We start from the raw sequence: 23784 nt of genomic DNA on the forward strand, positions 1-23784 counted from the left end.
AATAATTATAGCTTCATCATCATCATCATCATCATCATCATCATCATCATTGGTTTATTAGCAATTTTATCAGTTCAATACACCACAAAAAATGCGATACAATGAATAGACAGGAAGATGTCGAAGCGACTTGGATTTGTCAAGGGAATCGGACACCCACCTTGGCCTAGGCGTAGTAAAGAGGAGGCATGCACACTGAATGAAAGTAAAGAATACAGTATAGAAAAAGAAAGCGACAAGAAATAGGGCGGCATGTCATGGGAAGCGAGATCGATAGGTCAGTCGTGGTCCGGTAATCTTGAGGATGGACTCTTCAAAACGCCGTTCTCATATACATTGTCAAAACCGACCTCGCGGTAATGATGAAACTACATAACGATGAGTCAGCTATCTTTCTTACAGGATATATAAAGCTGAAAGATACAAAAATCATTATAAATGATTTTGTGCATCATTCATAATCAGTAATCACATATATCATGGAATCTAGATTTCCTCCGCTTCATTAAATATACAGGGTTCAATCTTGATCGTACCTTCGTAGCTCGATCGTTTTCGCCAAATGTTTATGTCACGCGTTCCGTGTCATGTGTTGCTTCTGATCTCGGGGAGGGTTTCGCATTAATAGCTTTTAAATAGTTTGCCCTAAGCGCGTTCGGTATTCGCAAATTTGGTGTGCCGAGGCTTGAATCAACTGCGGTACCGAAGTTCATCATTCGGGATGGCGGATGTAGATGATGGCTTGAGTCTCAACATATCGTTTGCAGCAGTCAAGAAGAAAAAGAAAAGCAGGGGCAAATTTTTTGGCAAAAAGAACTACAGAAATCCAAACAGGGAAAAATTTTTGGGAACTACCACTCGGCAGGTTCTTAATACCTCGTCAGTGCAGAAAAAATCTTTTCAACCTGCTGGAAATGTTGAGTCAGCGAGGGATGGTACTAATCAAAGTACTGCGTTGCATTTCAAAGGGGTAGCTTCCGTGGCAGTAATTGAGCAATTTAAGAAGAAAAATCACGTTATGAGGAAACAAAAACATGCAGGTACCATAACAACGCAAGATAAATCATCAAAACCGAGCACCAACACTCAACCTGGAATTAAAGCTCACGTTGGCCCTTGGAAATCATCGCTCTTCAATCAAAATCCGGAAATCCCCAAGATTAACCAAGTAGACGTTTCTAAGATCAGCGAAGAAGTTTTCACAGAAAAAAATTTCTCGTCCCTACCCCTCCATCCGCATCTCGTGTCGTGCGTGACGGAAAAATTAGGCTTGAAAAACATGACATTCATTCAACAAGCAAGCATACCTGTGTTATTGTCAAAAAAAGATGCGTTTGTAAAATCACAAACAGGTTCCGGTAAGACTCTCGCTTACGCATTACCGATCGTGCACATGTTGCAAGAAGCGAAGCCGGAAATCACGAGGTCCACGGGGCCAGTCGCTCTTGTCCTCACCCCTACGAGAGAGCTCGCTTTGCAATCGTACGAAGTTTTTACTTCGCTCACAAAGCCGTTCTGTCGCATCGTACCATCCTGGATTATCGGCGGTGAAAATCGCAAATCCGAAAAATCTCGTATTAGAAAAGGCGTAAATATCGTCGTCGGTACCCCCGGGCGCGTCTTGGATCATATGCAGACAACAAAAAATTTTACGTTCGCCAACCTACGTTACTTGGTGTTTGACGAAGCGGACCGTTTGTTAGACATGGGCTTTCAAACTCAGATTGAATCCGTATTGAAAGAGCTCAAAACGCAGTGCCAACAGAAATACCAGACAGTTTTGCTGTCTGCCACCCTGTCAGATAAAGTGGAATGCTTGGCGTCGCTGACATTGGACAATCCCACAAAAGTTCACGTCACCAATTCAACCTCGCATGATGATGAAGATGAGGAAACTACTTTCGCTCAGCCTGATAACCTAAAACAGCACGTGGCTATTGTTCCTAGTAAATTGCGACTGGTCAGTTTGACCACATTTCTAAAAGCGAAGCTCTCGCGTAACATCAAGACAAAGATGATCGTGTTTTTATCGTGCCGCGACTCGGTGGAGTTTCACCATCAGTTATTTCGTCGTATACTCCGCCATCCCGGGTTGGAATTCGACCTTGCCGTACAAGAGAACTTGGAGATGGACGGTATCGAGTTGGAGGAAGTGGACATTTCGGAACTGCACGGCGGCATGTCGCAGACCGAGAGGCAAGACGTTTTCCGCAAGTTCTCCTCGGCCGAATCGGGTGTCTTGCTGACCACGGACGTGGCCGCGAGGGGTCTTGACTTGCCCAGCGTGGCCTGGGTCGTGCAGTACACGTCGCCGGGGTCACCCGTGGATTATATTCACAGGGTTGGAAGAACGGCGAGAGCAGGGAAAACAGGTAAGTTCTGATAGATATCTCATCTCTTCTTTGCATCATTCAGTAATGCTGTGATGCAAATTATGCACGATTCAATAATGCTGTGATGCAAATTTATTATAGTGCACAAGTAGAGGCAGAAAGTGCTTGCACCACCTTCATTCTGCTGTTGTCTTTAACTGGACGTAATGTAATAGATTTAGTATATCACGTTCTATCACTGCTAAAACAAAATGTATCTTTTGAAACTACTTTCGTTTTCTACTCTCCGTGGAATTGGGTCCGGTATGTCTTGGAAATCGCTACTTCTAGAGTTCCAAAATTGACTACATGCCGCCTCCTGCATAAGTACCAAAGCTGGCAACTTTGAACCGCCTAGCTGTTTTTCAGGGAACGCTTTGTTAATGCTGACACCGGCGGAAGTAAAGTACGTCAAGCTGCTCACTCAGTTCAGCATCAAAGTCACCGAAATGAGCGTCGACGACATCCTCACTCTGAGCAAGAGCGTCAGCAAGAAAGCAAAATCTCATCCAGCGCTGTGGCAACGCACGGTCGAACAAGCGAAAAGCGAAGCCACCTCGCTCCAGAACCAGATTGAACACCTCATCGAGAAAAGCATCAAGACTAAAACGCTAGCGAGAACCGCCTACATGTCGTTTATCAGAGCCTACGCGTCATATTCGTCTGCCTTGAAATCCATTTTTCACGTCAAGCACCTGCATTTGGGTCACGTTGCGAAAGGCTTCGGATTGCGCGATGCGCCGAAAGACATTGTCAAGACTTTGGAGAAATCGGTGAGCCACTTGCCGGTGCGAACCTCGTTCGAGTACAGGCAGGCGAAAATAGATTCTCGTGCGGCCGCAGAAAAAGCGGTGGAAGCAGAAGAAAATGGTGAAACAGACACCGATAAGCAAGTTGAACCCAACAACAACACGGAAGCCAGGCCCCGTTTGAGTCGCAAGCAAGCTATCAAACGCAAGATGCACCGCAAGCCGGACCTGATGTCGGAATTCAGCAGCGGCATGGAACATCCGAAAAAGGCCAGGAAAGCGTGAAAAAAATCAGTAGACCTGGCCGGCTCATTACCCTCTCTTTTTATTGACCCGACAATAAAATTATCCGTACATTTTATATACAAAAGTGGAAACGCGGTAAACATGATTCGCGCGAAACGTAGCAGCTTATAAGGGAAATGAGTAGTAGGGCTGGGCAAAATAAGAGTAACTGAGCTATTCAAATCTGAATCAAGTATAGGGCGTCGAGTCGAGCGATGACTGTAGTACGAATGCGGAAAGTTAAGATATGTACCTTCCATGCTACCAGACAGACATTAATGCCAGTCAGTGAGTTGTTAATTTTTCGACCATATCTATATTGCACATACTACGACACGACCAATCGAGATTTCCACATCAGGAAAGAAGTATCGACCGTATATGGAAAATGGTCGTGAAATTTTAGTACTCAAATCATTGTGCCCAGCCCTAGAAATAATGCGCGCCTATCCGGTCACGTGTCTCTGGAAGGCGTTGGAATATTTTGTCGGCCAGCAAGTCGAGGACCTGCATACGCAACTAGGTACTGTACACGATCTCATTGTTTCTCGTCCTTTGCTGTGGGAGCGTCCGGTTTTTCGGATTTGGATTCAGCCCCAACCCAGGCCGGCTGTTTTGTCTCGTCTACTTTACCCGGTTCAGGTGCCACTGAAATTTTCTTAGATTCGATTGAACTGCTAGGCACGGCACTTTGTACCTCGTCTGCTTTTTCGTCGACGACCATTGGTTCGTCCGTGTCGGGATCACTGCTATCGCTGATAGGCTTGAATTCGGCAGCAATTTTTTCGGATTTCACCTGCTTCGTCAACTCCGCAGTGGAGTCGGGGGCAGTCGGTTTTGACGGCTTGTCTGGTTCTGGCACCACTTTGGTGAAAGCGGACCCGGCGGTAGAAAGTATGACTTCGGCAGATTCCGGTTTACACTGAGTCGTGCCGGTCGACGACACGACGACGGCCGGGGTTGAAATTGTCTCGTCTTTCGTAGCGGCAGCTTCATGGCTGTCTGGCTGTAGCTTACAGGCTGTCTTTGCCGCCTCCGTCGATGATTTTCTAGCCAGCATTGGAGAATTGGGAGCAGGCTCCGGGCTTAACGGAGATTCCATTGCCTCTTTGACATGGTCGGTAACAGCCGATCCCGCAGCTTTTGACGACGTCGGCGATGAAGACACGTTTGAAATTTTTGATGTCACAATCGGCGTGGCGACCTCGCTGGGATTCGGGGTTTGCTTGGCAGCCAGTAATCGAGCCCCGATAGCGCCGATGGTAGAGCCGCCACTCTTTTGCGTCAGGACAGGCTGCGACGGTTTCTGGAACTTGGTAATCGGCGACGACAACAGCGCGTTTGTCCCGTCCGTGGACTTGCTCAAAGACACGGAGCATACGATGCTAGCGGCGCTCGAGATCGAGAGCTTGTCTTCCAAATTCGTTTTAGAGCCGGCCGTGGACCGGGGCACTTTGACGCTAATTTTGGTTTGTGACAGGGCCGCGGCAGCACTCTTATTGGTAACGGGATCGTCGGCGGCCATGGGCTGGATCGTTTTCGGTATGGAAGCGGGTTGCCTGGATGCTGTGAATGAAAATAGAAGTAACGGTGACGGGGTTAGAATGATAAGTTACTGGAGAGCCGTCAACCGTGCGCCGGACTAATGCTAAAAATTGTACGATAAACACGAATGAATAAATTGGTTTTAGTATGTTGTGAATAGTGTTGTCGTTAGTTCATCACAGGACAGGAGAGAAGAACAATTTTTCATAGATGCGTAACGACTGGTAGAAAATTAGCGTTAAGAATAGTGTAGCAACACATTTAGTTGATTCGATTCCGAGTCTGGTACCACTCACTGCGACACCATACAAACAGGGAAAATTTTGATTAATATATACACCTACCTCTCATTCACCCACGAATTAAATATTACCAGTTAAACTAGATCAGATACAATTTCATATGTGTGTTATGTAATTCATTCATTTATAATCGATAGATTCGAATTTATTTCTAGTTGAATAATGGCGACATCCGTTCGGACGGTTACAACAAACGTCGTTGTGTTATAGTCTTTGTATCTTTAAGACAGGCTGCCACGTGTTACGTCTAAGTAATATACATGAATGAGGTCTGGTCCATCGGATGAAAGATACAGCACATAAACAGTTGCTCTACATTATAACTACCATAACTATAACATAGCAACAACATTGTGAGAATGGCCTGATTGATCACTGTCTCAATGTCGTTTTATTAACATAATTAGCGTCTCATGTAGTGGGTGCGGTGATGTGAAGGAATTCTCACATGATAATACTTGGTAACAAGAAGCATATTTAGTATCTGAAAAATATAATCGCTCCGTTCTGCAGTATAATCAGACACGATCAACTCATTGACCCAGTTATTCCGAAAAGTGGACAGAGCAATACCTTTGCTGGTCACAGTCGGCTGCGTAGAACTTTCCTTGTCGGCCTGGTTGCAGGCGTGCATGTGCTGCGTCCAATGCTTCTGCTGGCACGGGTAGTCGCAGTAACTGGTGTTCCAGCAGCAGTAGAATATCGCTTCCTTCTTGCAGTACGCGCACCATTGCTTGCTCTTGGTCTCGTCGATGGCGCGCTTCCTCTCCGTGTCCGCCTGCGTTTTGGCATCCAGCAGCATCTGCTTCTTCTCGAATTCCAGACTCTGCCGGATCTCGGCCACGGCGAGATCTAAAAAGTTGGAAGACCAGTGACTTTTGAGCGCATACTACCGTTACTTTCGCGCCCAGATTAGAGTAAGCCATATGTCTGATCTCGGGTCAATCGTCAAGCATGTCCATTATTGTCCAATTGTCCATATTCAAGACAAAATATATGCCGATTCTACAGAATGAATACTAGTTTGCGTTTGACATTACCGTACCACGATCGGACATTGCTTCTACCAACACATGCTACTTCATTTGCATCACTTGGCCCTGTATCATGTTCTGTTGAGAGGTATACGCATGTTCTTTCATGAGTAGCGGTGTTCAAAAAAAACATTGTTGTCAAATGGTCAGGCTACCTAAAAAAACGTTTCACGCCAAATTTGACGCAATTCCAACCGGTAGAAGCCGAGGTCAGTGAACTTGAAATTTCGGCTATTTTAGAAATGATAGTATTTACGGTGACCAATTTCATCACACCGACATGACCAAAAATCGTGTTCATGGTATGCCTGAAGAGGCAGGGATGTCTTTTCCACTTGTTTTGATGTCGACAAGGGTCTATGGTGGCGTTTGAATGAAGACATCGCCAGTAAACGAAAAAATGTATGACGTGGACTTGGATTAGCTGGAAATTAGTCCATCGCACAGTCTGGTAGTATTTTGAAATCCTGAAGGTACTACAATGTTACAATTCAACTGGGTTAGATTCCTGAAGGTTGCTCTCAAATAACCCACTCCTGGTGAACAAAATCAATTCTGGTTCCAAGCTCAGGTAGGGTTGCGGCAAGAAGGGTGTCTGGCATAGAACCCACCCAAGTCAGCATCTTTTCGCTATGGCAACCACTCAATCTCGGGCCGAAATACCGTGAATCCGTGATACTGGGTCTATATTCTCTCAATATGAATCCGCAAAATACCAACTGTCGTTATATACGAAACACCTTATCCTGAACATCCCTCGCCACGCCTCTTTATGCCTCAAAAATGATCAATTCGAAGCACCACGAAAACGTACCGTGGTTGTGTTTCAGCTCCGCAATCTCCTGTCCGTGCATCCATTTCAACCTCTGAACTTCCAATCGAAGTTGAGCCGTTTCCTGCGCGGCGACGTTCGCGTCTGTAAATCCGGACTCCGGCGCTCCGTTCGAGGCGTGCGCCATCATGTCATTGTACATTTCACGGAAGGCCTTCTGGACAGTGTCCATCACCCTGAAAGAAAGCATCAGCACGTAAACCGCATATTGAAAATTAACATTTAAAAACAACTGCATGGCTTGTCCTAAATGCATCCAACGGCGACGCGCCAGTTCAAGCACCACCCATAAATGAGGCGGTGTTGCTAAACTCAACTAGTCACTCGAGAACCGGAGGGTTACTTATTAGTGACTCGGGAGTCAAATTTTGGAGTCATCGAACATTTTATGTTGCAACGAATCGCTCAGGCACAAGGACAAATGAACACGTCGTCAATACTAGTCCTTTTTGTACTATTCGTTTGCATTTTCGACATGGTTATGATTCATCATCATCGGCAACATCTCTCAGACAAAGCAACTTATGCATTCCCCTAAAACTGCTGTCATAACGACCTCAGGTAGCAATCTAATATATTGACCACACCACAACCCTGTATAAATTTACTCGATAAGTAGGTTTGTGTGAAACTATAGATGAGGCTCCGCAAAGTCAAACACCCGTCATCGCAATGTCTGAATATATCTTGGGCTGAATGTGACATTACAAACAAGATTTACTAGCACCAATATTGAACACTAATTTCAGAATAATGAATTGTTTTGCACACTGTTTCAATTCAAAGCACGGCAGCGTCTCTTTCTCGAATACTCCTCCGCGAGCCATGAATTGAGAGACGATACGTACCTGTCGCTGTACTTCTTCACGCGGTTTTGCACGACGTCTTCGTTTGCCGCCGACCTGGCTTGATGCTGATCCGCGGGTCTGTGGTTTCCGACGTGATTGCTGGTGTTGGAACGTGAGTGGTAATCGTGACTGTCGCCGGCTGAAAGACGATTAGTCGAGCTAGTAAAATGACTAACAAAGCATCGAGCTCAAAATTTCTATCATCATCAATCGAAGACAGCGCAAAGGGGCTAACGATGGCGAGATAATCTTCGGTCCATTATTAAATTGAACTACAGGGGAACAAGATATAAAAACCATCCTGGAAAATTGACGCACTGTATAATTCATCAGATCATCTCACCAGCGACAATATTTTCAGTATGAATAGAGCTTGCCGCAATTTCAGAAAGAGCAGCCTAAATTGCGGTATCATTCCTAGACAACATGTTCTAGTTTGCTCGGGACAATCGCAACTGTATGTGATCTAGGGAAACTAGACACTATAGTTCAGCACACAGCTGATACGCAGAGCGATAAGACACGGGAATAGAGTTTACATTTGGAATTTCAGTTATCAGTGAATTTGGCAGTCCCAGCTCTATTCCAAACCTAAACCTAACCCATAACCAAACGCATTAACACATGCTAAACTAAGTGCCGAATTCAAGCTCTTAGTCACTATTCTGTGAAACAATTATTTTTGCAATCATTGAAACAATTTTGATGCATCGCATTCACAACAATAATTATAGTAGTTACATTTTCAATTCCAAATTCACTGGTTACCCAAATTTCAGGATATTCCCCGTCCACAACGTCTAGAAATGAGACGCTACCTACCCCTGCTTCTCGAAGCATTAAAGTCCACGGACGAATGACCGTCGCCTTTGCCTGACTCTTCGTCAGCTACGGTGCTTGCCGGGTTTTTACGCGGAATACGGCCACCGTTGAACAGCTTTCTCGAATCAGCCTCGGTCGGCATCTGCGCATAGTCAAACAAATGTAGTGACAAAAAAACAGCGATTACTAGACTTTCAACTAATCCCAGGAATATGGAGAATATTACAGAATTGGTGGTCAGTAACCCTACTACTTTTTCCGTGCACTCAAGTTTCGAGTAGTACTAATTAATCAAGTGGGTTTATTTGTAGACTACTTCCACTTCTACTCAACAGTTTTTCAGGCAAAATCACTCATATTTTGCACTTGGTATTTTGTAAAGTAGAGTTCCAAGATATCATGCATTACTTTTCTGAGTGAAACGGACATGAAAACCGGATGAAAGAGTCCCTGTATCACGGCAACTGAATATATTTTCAACGATTGCACCTATCTGTAGCGTCATTGGTCAATTTAGAAAGTAGCCAACACTGATGAAACGCTAAAAGTATGGGACTCATCGACGAAATTACTTTTCATATCTATATTTTCTACTCCATTTTGACATGTCTGCGAAATAGCTAATTCCACTTGTAATTGAGTAGTAAATTATGACATTACTTCTAAATATGTAGCAACGATGAATACTTTGACAACCTCTGTAGATAGGGAATGAACAAATATTCTACAAATTAATTTGGACAATATCAAATCAAATGTGCTCACTGTAAATTCACCAAACCTATTTCTTGAAACTACTTAACTGAGAGTACATTTCAGGCTTTGATTTCTACTGCCACTTAAAGTGGTTCAGAGTTTATTACCGTACGTTTACTTCTATTTCAACTGGAGCGCCAATGATGATTACTTTGACCACCTCATCGATTACTTGCACACTGCAAATGAACACCACATAGCGATCAAACCTGCACGGCGCGCCCAGACTTGTCTTGCTGCGACGGCTTTTTCAAAATCGATTTGTATGAACCGTCCTTGGCTTTGTGCTTGAATTGCTAAATATACAAAATTCTGTGAGATCACAAGCACGAAACAGGAACGAAACGCGACCGTACGTCGGATATCCTTCGTTCAAAGCCGCCTTCCTTTCGCTGGACGACACTCGGATCGTTTGCGTTTTTCAGAATACCGGATTTCGACTGAACAAGAGATCTCTGCCAGATGACGATCGACTATACGATAATGGGCAACCCTGTACCTTGACTGGAAGGTCTTTGGACAGCGACGATTTCTTCCAGTCCTTATTCTTGGACGGCCTGGAGCTGGAGTCGGATTGCGACGGAGATTGGCCTTCTTGCGTTCGTCGAATTTTCTGGGCGCTCGAGGAGCCAGTATCTTGATCGTGCTTCCTTTTGCCGCCTGCATATTCAAGAAAACGCATCGGTACAAAAGTATAGGTGCTTGCGGTCAAAGTGACTCACGAAGAGCGATTTGAGTGGTATCAAACTATACCTCGTACAATGTGTTGGTTTGTTTGTGGTATGCATGGCACTACCCGACTATTATGGTCCTTTAAATCAGGCCAATTTCAATTTTATTCCGTACCTGCCGACTTGTAGCACGGCCCGCTTCGAGGCTTTTATAAGACACCGCTTACGCGGATGAGATGGCGAGGAGGAGCCTAGATGAACCTCCAACACTCAGGTAGGAATTCAGGAGTCGACCTCGGTCGGAATCGAACTCGCAGCCCATCAGTGTTGCAGCTGTGGATTATACCACTACGCTACCTCGCCACTCGTACAACGTGTAAAGCAGTGGTTCCGGACCTGGGGGGAAGCATCTGAAGGGGGGCGCGAAGAAGCAGCCAACTGCGCGGTTTACCCCCAATTCACGCGTGTTTGTCTATATATAGACCGAATTTGATACTTTTTAATTCTCTCATCAACAGTCATAACCTTCCATGCCTTCAAACAATCTGTTGAGGTTGCTAGCATCACGGTTGGATTTTGTGATATGACGGTATAGGGGGGCGCGAAATTTTTCACTATCATAAAGGAGGGCGTGTCTAAAAAAGGTTGGGAACCACCGGTGTAAAGGGTGCAAAGATGTGGCAAGAGTTCAGACGCATTTCATGATTTTTCAAAGACTGCATCGCGCAAGTGTGGTTGATTATATTCCAATGCGAGTCTTTTCATGAGAAAATTGGCACACACACATGTTATTATGCTGTGTATATCAAGACGAAATTGTGAATCAGCCTGGATTAGGAAATCCAGTGAGCCAGAGGTAGGTTCCCCATCCTCGGTTCAAGTCAATACTGGAATTTCGGAAAGGACCTCTGTTGAAATTACATTTACAGATTACACTTCAACACGCTTTTGTGAATTGCACATATCAACACCCGTGTCATTATAGCGGAAAAATCATGTCCATTTCAATTGGAGCTCACCTATTTTTTCAGACAGTGCCTTCACCAACATCTTCTTTCGTTCGTCTTTTTCCGGCGGTTTTGCGCCGCTGTGCAGAATGGATTTTAACGGCGGTTTGGACACCGCCGATTTATCAACGGCCGTATCCGTTTTCTGCTTTTTGGGGAGAGACGGGTTTGTTTTCGTTGATGTATCCTTGTTTTTCTAAATAAATAAAATAATAAACACAATATGAAAAAGTGCCTGGGACCTAGTATGGTTGACATACGACATGCAATCCAACTATGCCTAATTCAGCGATTGGGCTTTTCGAAGTACAGAACTTCAATATTGCAGCAAACAATACGTTCATATTGTTAAATTTATTCCACTGGAAGCTTTTCGACTGGCTCTCTTCAGCAGTGAACGCCAGTAAATGAGGTTAACCAAGTTCGAAATATAGAAAGAATTTTCTCGTTGTGACGTAATAATGACAAGTACACTCATTTACTGGCGTTCACTGCTGAAGAGAGCCAGTCGAAAAGCTTCCAGTGGAATAAATTTAACAATATGAATGTGTTGTTTGCTGCAAAAATCAGCGATTCTTAACCTTTTTTTAACTAGAGCGGACCCCTATTTTTGGGTGGTTACGTGGACCCCCTACAAACAGATATTTTGAAGGACTATATAGTTTATAGCTGTAGTTTCAACATTGGCGTCTGATGAGCCCCATGTTACGAACTCCTTGCCCGATTCTTTGTACTAGGATAGAGTTGCACCCTGCATAAGCATCGTTGTATTAGTGCCAAACAATGACATATGTTTGTATTGCTTTAACGGGTAAAATTGTCATGACACCTGAGATGAAATAGCCCGAGTATCACGAAAAGTGCATATGTTTTCGAAACTTGAATCTATTTGCATTGTCATTAGTCGTCGCCGTTGAAAATGAAAAGTAAGCAACACCGGGATCAATTCTACTTTTGAAACCCTTCAACTTCTACTCAAAGTAGTTTTAGCTAATTTTGTATATCATGGAAGTTGCTACTTCTGTCTGTAACAGAGAGATTTACAGCATTACTCCACCTGTTCTCCTAGTAGAGTATCAATGCTGACTTCTTTGACCATATCATCCTATCTCTCGAGGAATTTCGAAATTGAACCCAGGACACGATACGGAACAATAGCGTATCAAGCAAGCGTACCTTGTCATCCCCGGCTTCCTCCATGTCACCCAGATCTATCACAAGCTCGGCGTCAGAGTCGTCGTCTACCGCCGTCTTGGACGTCGAAGGCTTCTCGGACTTTGCAGGTCCAGAATCTTAAAAAAATACAGAAAAGCGTCATGGGGGCCGCACGGCGGCAAGAAAAAGGTACCCGCACCTGCTGTTTTTTCTTTCCCTTCCGAGCTGTCGTCGTCAGACGAAGAAGACGTCGTCTCCTCGGAAGTCGAGTTCAGTTTGATGTCCTGAAATGAATTCAGTATGATGTCGTAACCTTGGAACCACGTTACAGTAATAATAATAATAGGAACATAAGGGTACAGGTTTTATCGGCGATCTTGAAAAATTAGTCGACAGGACCGCTGAAAATAACGCGCACCATCAGAAATTAATCCTGGATTCGTCTGTTCATTACTATTTTACTACTTTATGTATTGAAAATGATTAAAGCTCATTGCTGCCTGACTGCAGTAACTTGTGAATTTGAACAGTCAGACTTCGCCATTCTTTCATCTCTCATTTGTCAACACCAGACATGGGGTAATCGTGATTAGTAATCGTAATCGATTACGACGATTACATCATTTCCAAGTAATCGTAATCGCAATCGATTACATTCGAAAAAAATCCGAAGTAATCGTAATCGACTACTTCACATATCTAATCGATTTATTTGTGAAAGAACGATTACTTTTCATTTGTGCAATGCCCATGACATAAAGTGAACATTCGTGAACAATGAAGAGTGCGATTAAAACAGGTTTTGCAGAGCATAAATGTCGGATTGTCAAACGCCTCTGCTCATTATTGCGTCACAACTCTCAAGTATTAGCTTGGTTCTTCATTGCGTAACGAATTATTCGCATATAGTAAATAGATATTCAATATACATGTAGGCCTAGTACTGTGATCGTAAGAGCATCATGTCAGGTTATCAATACACTGCAGACGCCACTACCTTGCAGCAGGATAATAATCAGCACTCTGCCTAGTTTCGAATAGTAACGTATGCACTATGTATTGATGTTTTGTTATGCTTAGGTAAACGTAGTTCAACTGTTGCTGGTTGGCGAGCGGTAGGCCTATTTACGTATACACCGAGCAAAGATTCGAAATTTTTTACTCGTCAAATTAAACATGACAATTTCTACATCGAAGCATTAAAAACCAACGGCTGTTGAAAAAAATCATAACCCAGCCGTTATTCTCCGTTACTCGTATAACGGCGGCTCGGAATATCTGTAATAAGTGGATTGTAGGCAAAAGTAATCTATATGTTTACCTTATCATATTCTCATCCGGCCCTAATTGAAACGGGCAACAATTTCTATTTCGCAATTTTATACTCAACATTTGGATCTGCCATTTTAGCCATCCACTTGCACACCATGTTAGCGTGGATTGCAGCTAGAATCAGTAGGCCTACCGAAACAGCATTTCGCTACCCCCTTCTAAAAAATGGTGATCTTTGGCCCCCATAAGGCGATCAATAAAACTTCTGGCGGGTGAAGTCCCCCAGACCCCCCTTTAACGACCGAGATTTTCACAAGAACTGGAAAACACGACTTGATGCGATATGGATTCGCTGTGTATTTGCTGTCAAGTCGCGCCTAGGCACGAAATTTACAACTATAACTGTATTGTATGTTGGGAATTCTGACCTCCTTTCTGCTATATAATAAAACGATCTTGGATTCGCCCTAACGTAGCAGACGATAAAACTAAACGAGAAACTTTTGTGAGTCGCACCCAGAAATTGTCATTTTTACACGGGGTTCATCATTTTCCTCAGTGGGTGAACCGGTTGGCATTTGTATTGTGGGGCTGAGATTGAGTAGACTATTCGTCGCGACCATATCCAGCGCGGCTATGGACAATCAAAGAATACACAATTTTTCGGCCAAGATAGCATGTCTTGGTGTGTCGCGGCGCGGTATTGGCCGGCACTGAAATGCCTATTTCTGTAAATCATGCAATGGTATAATATGTCATATACAGGAAATGATGCCATGACATCCCATTTAAAAAGCAAGACCTTCTCTCATGAAGCCTTTTCATCGCATTGTTATCTTCCAAAGAAAACTTCTAAGAAGCAAAATAAATGTAATCGTGAGTAATCGTGATTACTTTTCCAAAGTAATCGTAATCGACTACTTGCGGATTTTGCTGTAATCGTAATCGCGTGATTCAGAAGTAATCGTAATCGCAATCGATTACATTCATGAAGTAATCACCCCATGTCTGGTCGACACACAGCTGTAGTCTTTAGCGTCATGAACTCCGCCACATGCCTGCTCTTAGGTACGAGCACAAATTTGCTTTAAATGAATAGATCTGTCTGTCAGACTGACTGTCACCAATGCCATAATAATAATATCTAAAGAGTATGTTAAACCCGCATGTAAAAACGGCGGCTGCGTTTCTTTTTCCGCCAATTCCGATCATGTGAGAAAAAGAACAATTGTACAGGACAACGGTAATCCGCCAACCTGAAGCGTGTCGATGCCGCACGAGGCCTTGCACGATTCTATGGTCTTGGTCAAGAACTCCATGGAGGCCCGCTTCTTTTTCGTCGCGTACAACCGAGTCGGATGCTCCCCGCTGGTGGTGACAGTTTTCGTTTTTTTCGACGCCAGAGAATCCGCGACGCGCGCTTTGGCGAGCTCTTTGCCGCTTGGATCGTACTTTGCTGGAACGTACAAAAATTCAAATGAAAGCCAATTCTCCGTCGCCAAAGGTAACGGATTATTTCTACCTTCTGACTGCGGGGAATGAGTCGTAGGGGACGCGCTTTTCGCCTGAAACGAAATAATTTTTAAAGATAAATGTACTTATTTTGTTAACGTTCCCCTCCTCGGCACCGTTGGTGGTCAGAAACAAAGTACTTCTACTTTTTCTGTGTACTCAAGTAGTGTTTGACTACTTGCAGTACTTACTCAAGTGACTATGTTGTAAGAGTACCTAGATTTCTACTATGATTTTCTAGGCGAACTACTTACTTTTAAAACTTAAATCAAGTAGAAAGTAGTTTTGTTTTTATCATTTTAATGAGTGGCATGTGGCAGTGTCATAAGAACCACATGAAATAGTCCCTGCGGTACCGTAGCAGAATATATTTTAGAAGATTCTCGTTATGTGAAGTTTCGTTAGTAATTTTGTAATAGTCGTGAAGATACATCTTGCAATTACAAAGTAACCACCGATGATTAACTGCTGAAAGCATGAGCCTTTCAATCACATCACTTTTTGATACATTGATTTGATTACTGGAGCGCTTCAAGACCTTTCATTTTCCCCGTCCATATGAAGTAATTTTGTCATGTTTTAGAAATCGCAACTTCTACTCATAATTGAGTAGAAATTTAGTTTCACTTATACTTAGTGCAAACACAGGCTACTATGACCACCACTGCACTGCAGTTGTCCGTTTTTTAGCATGGTAAACTTCCGGATCGAAAGCGAGGCCTACAGAATCGCAAGAAATATAACCAGCATGGAATCGGATCACACTTACCTCGGACTGTTCGGCCAGTTTCATGCTCGAAAACGCTGATAAAATAAATTGAATATGTTTGGTGTGAGCGACAAAATGAAAGAATTATCCGAGTGGTACACTCGGCACTGTAGTGTGACAGTCTCATTGAACAGTCAGTCACACGCGTTTGAGACCACTACGAACAACAGTTCTTGGCGTAATGGCATGATGAAATGTCCATTCTCCATTTAAGAGTAGGATTGTAGGAAGACAACTTCTATTTTCCACCAATTGTCAATGCCGGCCACCAACACGAACACCATGAATACAGTAATATAATAATAATAATATGGATGTATGTCATGGTCAAGTACCTCTTCGAGATTTTCCGTACATATCGATGTGTGTCAACAAAGTTTTCGGTGGCGCGTAGTCAAAGTCCCCTGTAAGTTTCCGTACGTTATCGATATAAACCTGCATCTCTTGCATAGCTCCTTCCAGGCCCCCTGCAGCATTGCATCTTCACTTTTCAATTCACATATATGCAACAAGATAAATAATGCGCACTACCTTTCAGTAATGGCCCTTTGCTTTTTTTCTTATTCTTCAACGGCATCGGCAGGTCCTTCGAAATAAGGTAACAACCGCTGAGAGGTATCCACGCTCGGTCATGCTGCCCGAAAAATCTCACGTCTACCATTCCTTTTTCGATTCGCAATGCCTGCAATGTGAAGATCCATCACTGTTGCAATCCTAGATATTTGCTAACCGCTAGAGAACAAATGGAAATCCAGAATGACCACAAATCAACTTCAAATTTATGCCATTCGCAACGGTGAATTATGTCGTACAGTAGAACAAGACACGTAAGGTCGTCAAATACTTTTTTCGATGATCCAAGATTGTTGAGAACGACATTTTCAGGAAAACATCCATATATCCGATACAAACGTATAGTTTCAATTAGATTAACATATGGCTGCTAATTTCTTACACAAGATAGTGCGAATCTCCGCTCATCAAAGTAGTAAATGAATGAAAGCGTGAACAATTGAACACTACTTGAATCGGGCCTGAATTTAATTATCTTCAACGGTGATTTTGAGGTATGCCAGTGCCATTAGCCGGAAAAATTTAGGCACATTTTCAGAATCAACGCTATTACAATTCCAGTAATCAATTGCAGTAACAGTTCTAAATATTAAATAAGCAAAAATTCGCAGTTACACATATAAGACGACTACATTTATGGATCAACAATCAATGGCAGATATTGTGAATAATCCGCATCTTGTAACCGGAATCGACAACACACCTTTCCTGGCCAGTGCGGAAAACCTTGCAGCTTCGCCCACACCAACGGATGAAGCTCCTTGCACGGTTCACAGAACCAATTATCCCTCTTTCGGCAAGATTTCAAGTAACACTCCGGGCACACCTCCATTTCACTGAGCTGTAATCGAATGGCAAAAGTCAGACTTGCGCGCCACCGATTTACAAAGGTATTCAAACCTCTGCCTCCGCAACTTTCAACATGGACCTGGCGGTTTGCGTCAGCTTGGACTGTGAACTGTTGTAGATGACGCAGTTGTGTATCACCCATTTGAATTCGCTAATGAACGCCTGTCACGAAAAACGGCGCCGTTAAAAACAAAGTTGATGTGTAAAAAAGCGAAACACGCACCTCCGGGCAGCCATACTTCCTCTTTCTGACATTTTTCTCAATCGTGCTCAAGTCCATTGGATGGAAAACATATTCTCGGTAGTCAGGGAACATCTTCGTGTCAACGGGTTCGTGGAATGCTTCCGACTATAACAAAGAAGACAGAATAGTTATAAGTTGATTATACACAATCAGACAATAGAACTAGGATGAAATAGATAATTGTGATCGCGAGATAGCAAAATAACTCTAAGCACATGTTTTTTCTTTCAATTCATTGTGATGTACTTTTTCTGTTAATTGCTGCCCAGATCCAGGTCTAACAAATCAAACTCAAACAATCATATTTCAGTCAGCGAGGCAATCAGTCTCAAATTTGTTTGTAAATTGGTGGTTGAATATCAGTGAAAATCTCGATTTACGCCAGCAATTCATTTCCATGTAAACCAAAACATCAATGCAAGCGCATTTCCGATTCATTGTTGGGCAGAGTCGTTCCATTTGTTTGCTTCTAACATTTCAAAACACCCTCACGGATACTTAATAACAAAAGGCCAGTCAAGTGTGACAATGATTTGGTAAAATCTGGCAAACATAGGTAGTAACCGATTTTCTCAGTCCAAAACGGCAATTAAATATATCGATGATCGCATTGATCAATCCCAAAAGAGGCATGCACTGCACATTGCGAACTTAACAATACAATGCAGAAATATTCACATAAAATAGGCAAAAGCATGAAAATTCAGGTCACCTCTAAACAATGTTGTCAAGTCGGCGACAAAACGATGCAGGAATTTCAGATAATTAGCTAATCTGTACTCACAAAACACAAATAGATGCCATCAAGATCAAATGATCGCAAATAACACTACAATACCAATATCGCAGTAGTGAAAGAATATTTAGCCCATGAATGAGTAATGTTACTCAACCTACAGACATATAAGAGCCCATTCGTCGACCGGGGTTTCAAAGAAGATGCTGATAGCAGTTGCTAAAGGTGTCGACAGTTTCGGCACCTTGAAATTCCATGTCATTGTTCTCGGTGAGTTGATAATTACATTATTAACATCTCAACTTGGCAACTACAACTAAAATTAAAAGTTTGACGTAGCCTAATCAACTAGTTGAGCTTGTAATAATTCCATAAAATACAAGCAACAACCACTAAACGGTAATCTACTGTTGCATCTCCTCGAACACAATGAATTATCATCAAAGTTTCAAGTAGTGAATAATAGCAACCTTTTCAATACATCAAGATGAATATAGTATGGGCGGAATGCAGATGAGGTGCAGACCATTGACGTAATGAGAACGTAGAAATAAGGTGATAACAGAATAAACACTTCCGCTAAATAAATAGCAAATAATGAAACATTGAAACACGTACAACGGCAAGCCATTTCAAGAGGAAGAGGAAGTGTGTCTTGCTTGACAAGCTGATTCAACGAATTTTCCATTGTGGCATCAAATTGTGACGAAATTTGGACACAAAAGAATGCATTCAAATGCAGCAACCAAGTCAAAAGTCATAACACACGCCAGATACAGGGCTTTGAAGATGCAATTAAGGCATATTAGTTTCTTAGCATTATAGACTTTTTGCTGATCTCAATACTGGGACTTGTGTTCAAGGATTTAGCATTGGGTGGCATGACTCAAATCACTACATCCTGCCCCAGGGCGGCAATGGGCGAGTGCAAGGCTCAGAAACGCTGCGCTAAACCTGAATATGCCTCTTGAGTGCTCATTTAGCTACTTATGATCTCAGTACAAACCGTATCCACCTTGAAGTGCAAACAAACCCAATTTGCACGCTACTGCACAAGCATCATTCATAATTCAATACTACCCAATACTCACCATCGGAATTTTCATTCGTGTGATAACATTTTTGAGAAGCAACGAAAACTCATCTAATGTCAACATGGCCATGGCTTTACTCTGCGTCTCCTTGCATTCGGCGTTAGTCGTCGTCTCACACTCGGGACAGAACCAGTCACCCTCGGGTTCCTGCAGAGTATAACACATCCAAATTATGCAAATCTTTAACAAAGCGAATATACAATGGCCAGTTATTTTACTATGTTTACCCGCAAATTGTCATGTCGCGACTATAGACCCAATCACTATTTAAACCTATCTTGTGCGCTACAATAATAGACTTGCACCATCAAACTGCATCTGTGGACAGTAGGCTAATAACATTAGATATGGTGACCAATATCAATAAGAAATTCTCATTGAGGGACTTTCAAAAAACATTTATACTGCACCTTGGTCATGCTCAGGCACTTTGCGTGAAACACTCGAGGACATAGTTCGCAACACAGCACTTCTCCTTCCTTATGACAGATCCAGCAATAAAAATCATTGCGTCCATCCTGAAAAACAGACATAGGAAAGATTCATGCACGAACTTGTGGCTTTACATATAGATTAGCCTACAGAAGATCTAGTTTTGAAGCTGAAAAAATATTCAAGTCAACAGCAGCCCCAATGCAGAATTGAATACAGCAATTGGAGACGTAGAATTGACATATTCAAGGTAGGATTCCAGCTAATCGAAATCTGTTAATCTTGAGCAGGATTAACAGATTTGCATTCACTTTGCAATACAAAAACTAAACTATAGCCAATAATGCTATCGTTAGAAGTTTTTTTTGATTAGAAATGAAAAGTATGATATGTTAGGAATAGAATACAGTCCATGCTTATCTGAAATCCAAAACAATATGAAAGTGAATTACATCATATTCAGTATTATAAATAATATTGCTCATTGAATCGAAAAACACCTTTGCGGCCTCGAATCTGGGTGGAACACGAGTGACCCACTAATGATTGGTACAATGATGGGGTCTTGAGAAATAGCACATGCAATAAATATCGACCTCGAAATGTATTATGAGCTCAGTTCAAATATAACAGGAAACAATCTTTTAGAAGTCTTCTGGAGAGAACGCTAGCTATTGACAGACGTGAGACTGAATTGGAACTAAAAAACATATCAAGCAATTATGCAGCTTATTAACACGAGCTAGCAAAGAATGGTGCTCTTGTCATCGTGACCAATACACAGCTAACTGAGAAATATATACGTTAGATACGTTAATTGGCGGTCAATTACATTACCGTACTATCAGTTGCAATTACCCTTAAATAGGCATGCACTCAGGAATAAATCCGTCAGCAAAACATGCCTGACATGGACACAGTACATACGACAATAGTTCCACTGACCTGCACATCGTCAGTCATTGCCGGGGGCTTCTTTTTGGGTTTCCCATTCGGACTCGCGGCCGGAGGTCTGCCTTTTCCCCTCTTTGGCTCAACACCGTTGGGAGAAGCACTAGACGCCTTTCGCTGTCGTATTGTCTTACCAGCAATCGGTAATTGTTTCCCACCGATTGGTAATTGTTTTCCACCAGGCTTAGGCATAGAAGTCGGTTTGGGAGAATTAGAAACAGTCGTGGGCGGACTTGGTACAGACACGCTTGAGTCTTCGACAGTTTCGGGAGCAGCGTTCAGTAATCTAGGGGAGATCCTTCTTGAGGTGGGTAGTTCGTGGGAAGTCTCTTGTGGAGCGTCATCTAGGATAGTTTCGGCTTGCGCAGCAGTTGGACCTGATGGAGCATCCTTTTCCGGCGACACCTGGCTTTGCTGTTGGTCGATGGGTTGACTCTCGTGTGCATTCGAGCTCGAGGAAGCACCCTTGCTGTCTTCCGAAGTTGTCACTCTTTCAGAAGATGGTTTAATTTCCGGAAACAACCCAGCAAGAAAAGAGACAGCCGGTTTCAAAGTCTCAGGTGGATTGTTGTTGAGTGGAAGTGTTATGTCATCATTGGCTTGGCTTTCTTCTGTTTCTCGACTAACATTGTCACATAAATCCTCTTTTTTGACGTGTGTTTGAGGTGGGGTCTTCTCATGAATGACTTCTTCAGAGGGAACGGTATTCTTATCAATATCCATAGGTTCTTCCTTTGTTCCTTCAGACTTGGTGGGTTGTGAATCAGACACCGTTGCAGACTTGTGATCATGTAAATCCGTTTCTGGAGCCACGGTAGTCTTTTCGGTCACGTCCATGGCGTTATCTGTGAAGGATTCGTGATAACTGACTATGTGTCAATAAGCAGGGTATGTACGTCATGTTGTGTTTCAACAGCAAACTGGAAGGAGCCATAGCTGCACTTTATTTGATGATTTGGATTACGTTCACTTCACCTTTATTCACAGTTTCAGTAATATCTCTTTATTTGCGATCTATTATCCTTTATCGGTTGAATATGACCGGACTTGAAACATTGGTACATACTGGTCGAAAGCGGGAGTCAAGTTACCTTTTCTGCAATTAATTGTGTGACGTGTATTTTCTTGCTTTTACGATATGACGAGAAGTAGGCTACAACCACAGTAACACTCGTATTCCAGTGTGTGAAATTTGTAGCAAGTGAATAACTGCAAACACTTGAGTATTGCTTTTCCAATGCATGCACGTTATTTTATATATATTAAATGGAAGGTATTGAGCAACAACATCAATATATTCGGGATATTTTGATGCCACCTAGGTGCAGCGAATTAAAAATTAGCAGGCGGCATCGATTATAGTAATGCCTCTTAAAAACATGCAACCAAATGTCCAAATGAAGACTGAGGTTTCTCTACATAAAAGATATCCCAGTTGTCAGTATCTTCGAGTCGGGTAGTAAATATATTACTGCTGTCACATCTCTATGCTTCGTCTGTCATTTGTCATTCAGTTTTTGCATAAGTTGAAAATGCACTGTATGTATGTATAGGGACTATAGTGAAAATATTGCCGAGTTGATTTTATCTATTCATGTTACCATTCACGAGGACTTTAATTCCAAGTGTGAGAATGGACTGATGGAGTCATCATGGGTCTAGTTTATTTATTACCCAGTAGAACAGAAGACAGATTATTATTTTAAAAATACATGGGTCAATCAACTTGAACATGGACGGTTAAGAAGACAAGTTGCATCTTGCAACACATGACAGATAATTTTCTCAGTAACCAACCTTCTTCTGGTTTTTCCATGATTATTAATCCTATACTGGAAATTTTCAAACGTCAAGCATCGGCAGTTGTTACAGTGTAACGCAGTAAGGTCGAGGAACACAGAATGGAATACAGAACGAACAATTTTGCACCGCAGCAGTCAGCAAATTTGCCTTGGCGCGACCGGATCGCCGGAGACCTTACCGGTTTTTGATCACGTGATTCACCTACATTGCAGCAAAGTCACTCGACTGTGAGTTAATCGGTGATTTCGAATTATATTTTGGACTCGCTTTCCTGGTATCATAGCCTTTGTAAAGGCTATACTTGTATTTTGATCATTTACCATTAAAATCGCATCAAAGAGATCCTAAGGTGGACAGAAGCAGTCTCGGTTAGGTTATTTTGGATCTTGTCAATGTCAAGTCCGTAATAATAGCTTTTGACGGGCTCGCCCCAAAACACAGGTCTGGCCCTCCACAGCGTGTTTAACCAAACTCCACTCTGCCGCCGGACCTCTTTCCATCTACCCGCGTCTGTCTACCCTCTTCCGTATCTATTGCGTCATTGCCCTCCAGCAATATATACCATTCATAACACCAGACCGTGTACAAAATTGTTCCTAGTAGAATCCGAAGATTTTCTGAATATATATGTTAGGGTTACCATACGTCCTCTTTTAATAGGATTCGTCCTCTTTTTTGACTTTTTTGAAAGCGTCCTTGGAGAACGCCCTTTTGTCCTTTTTTTGAGATTTTGTCCTATTTTTTAGAATTTTGGTCAAATTCGCGGCCAAATTCGACTGATATGCCGAAAATCAGCACCGAAGTACGCTCCGGCGGGTGTTTAGTTTAGGGAGCTGAGCTTTTGAAGTTGAACTTTTTTCTAGTCAACCGACCACGAAGTGGAAAAAATTGACCACTTTTTCAGGATTTTCCTCCGGTTTTGCAAGTCTGATAATTATGAAAAAGTGTCCTTATTTCGGATTTCCAAAATATGGTAACCCTAAAATATGTATCCCTAATATACTGGGTGTTAATGCGAGGCCCTATATGTGGGCGAACTCCAAAACGATGTCGAACCGCGGGAAAGTGCGACAAGGGGACAATTTCGCAAATGGATAAGAATCGATGAAGAGATGACACCACAGAGATTGCTAGAGTGTGATGGTGTATCCCATGAAAATATTTTCGCTGC

The 23784-nt window shown here is 42.6% G+C and overlaps 2 protein-coding genes across 2 annotated transcripts; one reads left to right on the forward strand and one right to left on the reverse strand.

Annotated features, from left to right (window-relative positions):
- The first annotated feature begins 543 nt into the window (after positions 1-543).
- LOC145441256 (ATP-dependent DNA helicase DDX31-like) lies at positions 544-3491 on the forward strand. The gene is made up of 2 exons (XM_080319078.1): positions 544-2372; positions 2742-3491. Exons 1-2 carry the CDS (start codon positions 722-724, stop codon positions 3404-3406), a joined length of 2316 nt encoding a protein of 771 aa, XP_080175204.1. The 5' UTR covers positions 544-721; the 3' UTR covers positions 3407-3491.
- Positions 3462-22806, reverse strand: LOC145441255 (MYND-type zinc finger-containing chromatin reader ZMYND8-like). The gene is made up of 23 exons (XM_080319077.1): positions 22608-22806; positions 20805-21655; positions 19838-19945; positions 19425-19574; positions 17577-17702; positions 17405-17515; positions 17208-17345; positions 16463-16613; positions 16267-16398; positions 15932-15966; positions 15173-15215; positions 14907-15106; positions 12578-12662; positions 12400-12515; positions 11236-11419; positions 10045-10205; positions 9902-9985; positions 9755-9841; positions 8790-8931; positions 7968-8106; positions 7102-7295; positions 5827-6105; positions 3462-4972 (listed from the first exon to the last, which is right to left on the reverse strand). The coding sequence occupies exons 1-23, from the start codon at positions 22624-22626 to the stop codon at positions 3945-3947; spliced, it is 4563 nt and encodes a 1520-aa protein (XP_080175203.1). The 5' UTR covers positions 22627-22806; the 3' UTR covers positions 3462-3944.
- Positions 22807-23784: the final 978 nt, after the last annotated feature.

Source organism: Botryllus schlosseri, chromosome 6, assembly GCF_051294905.1.
Source record: "Botryllus schlosseri isolate E-star chromosome 6, Bs_hap1, whole genome shotgun sequence".
In the NCBI taxonomy this organism is placed as follows: Eukaryota; Metazoa; Chordata; class Ascidiacea; order Stolidobranchia; family Styelidae; genus Botryllus; species Botryllus schlosseri.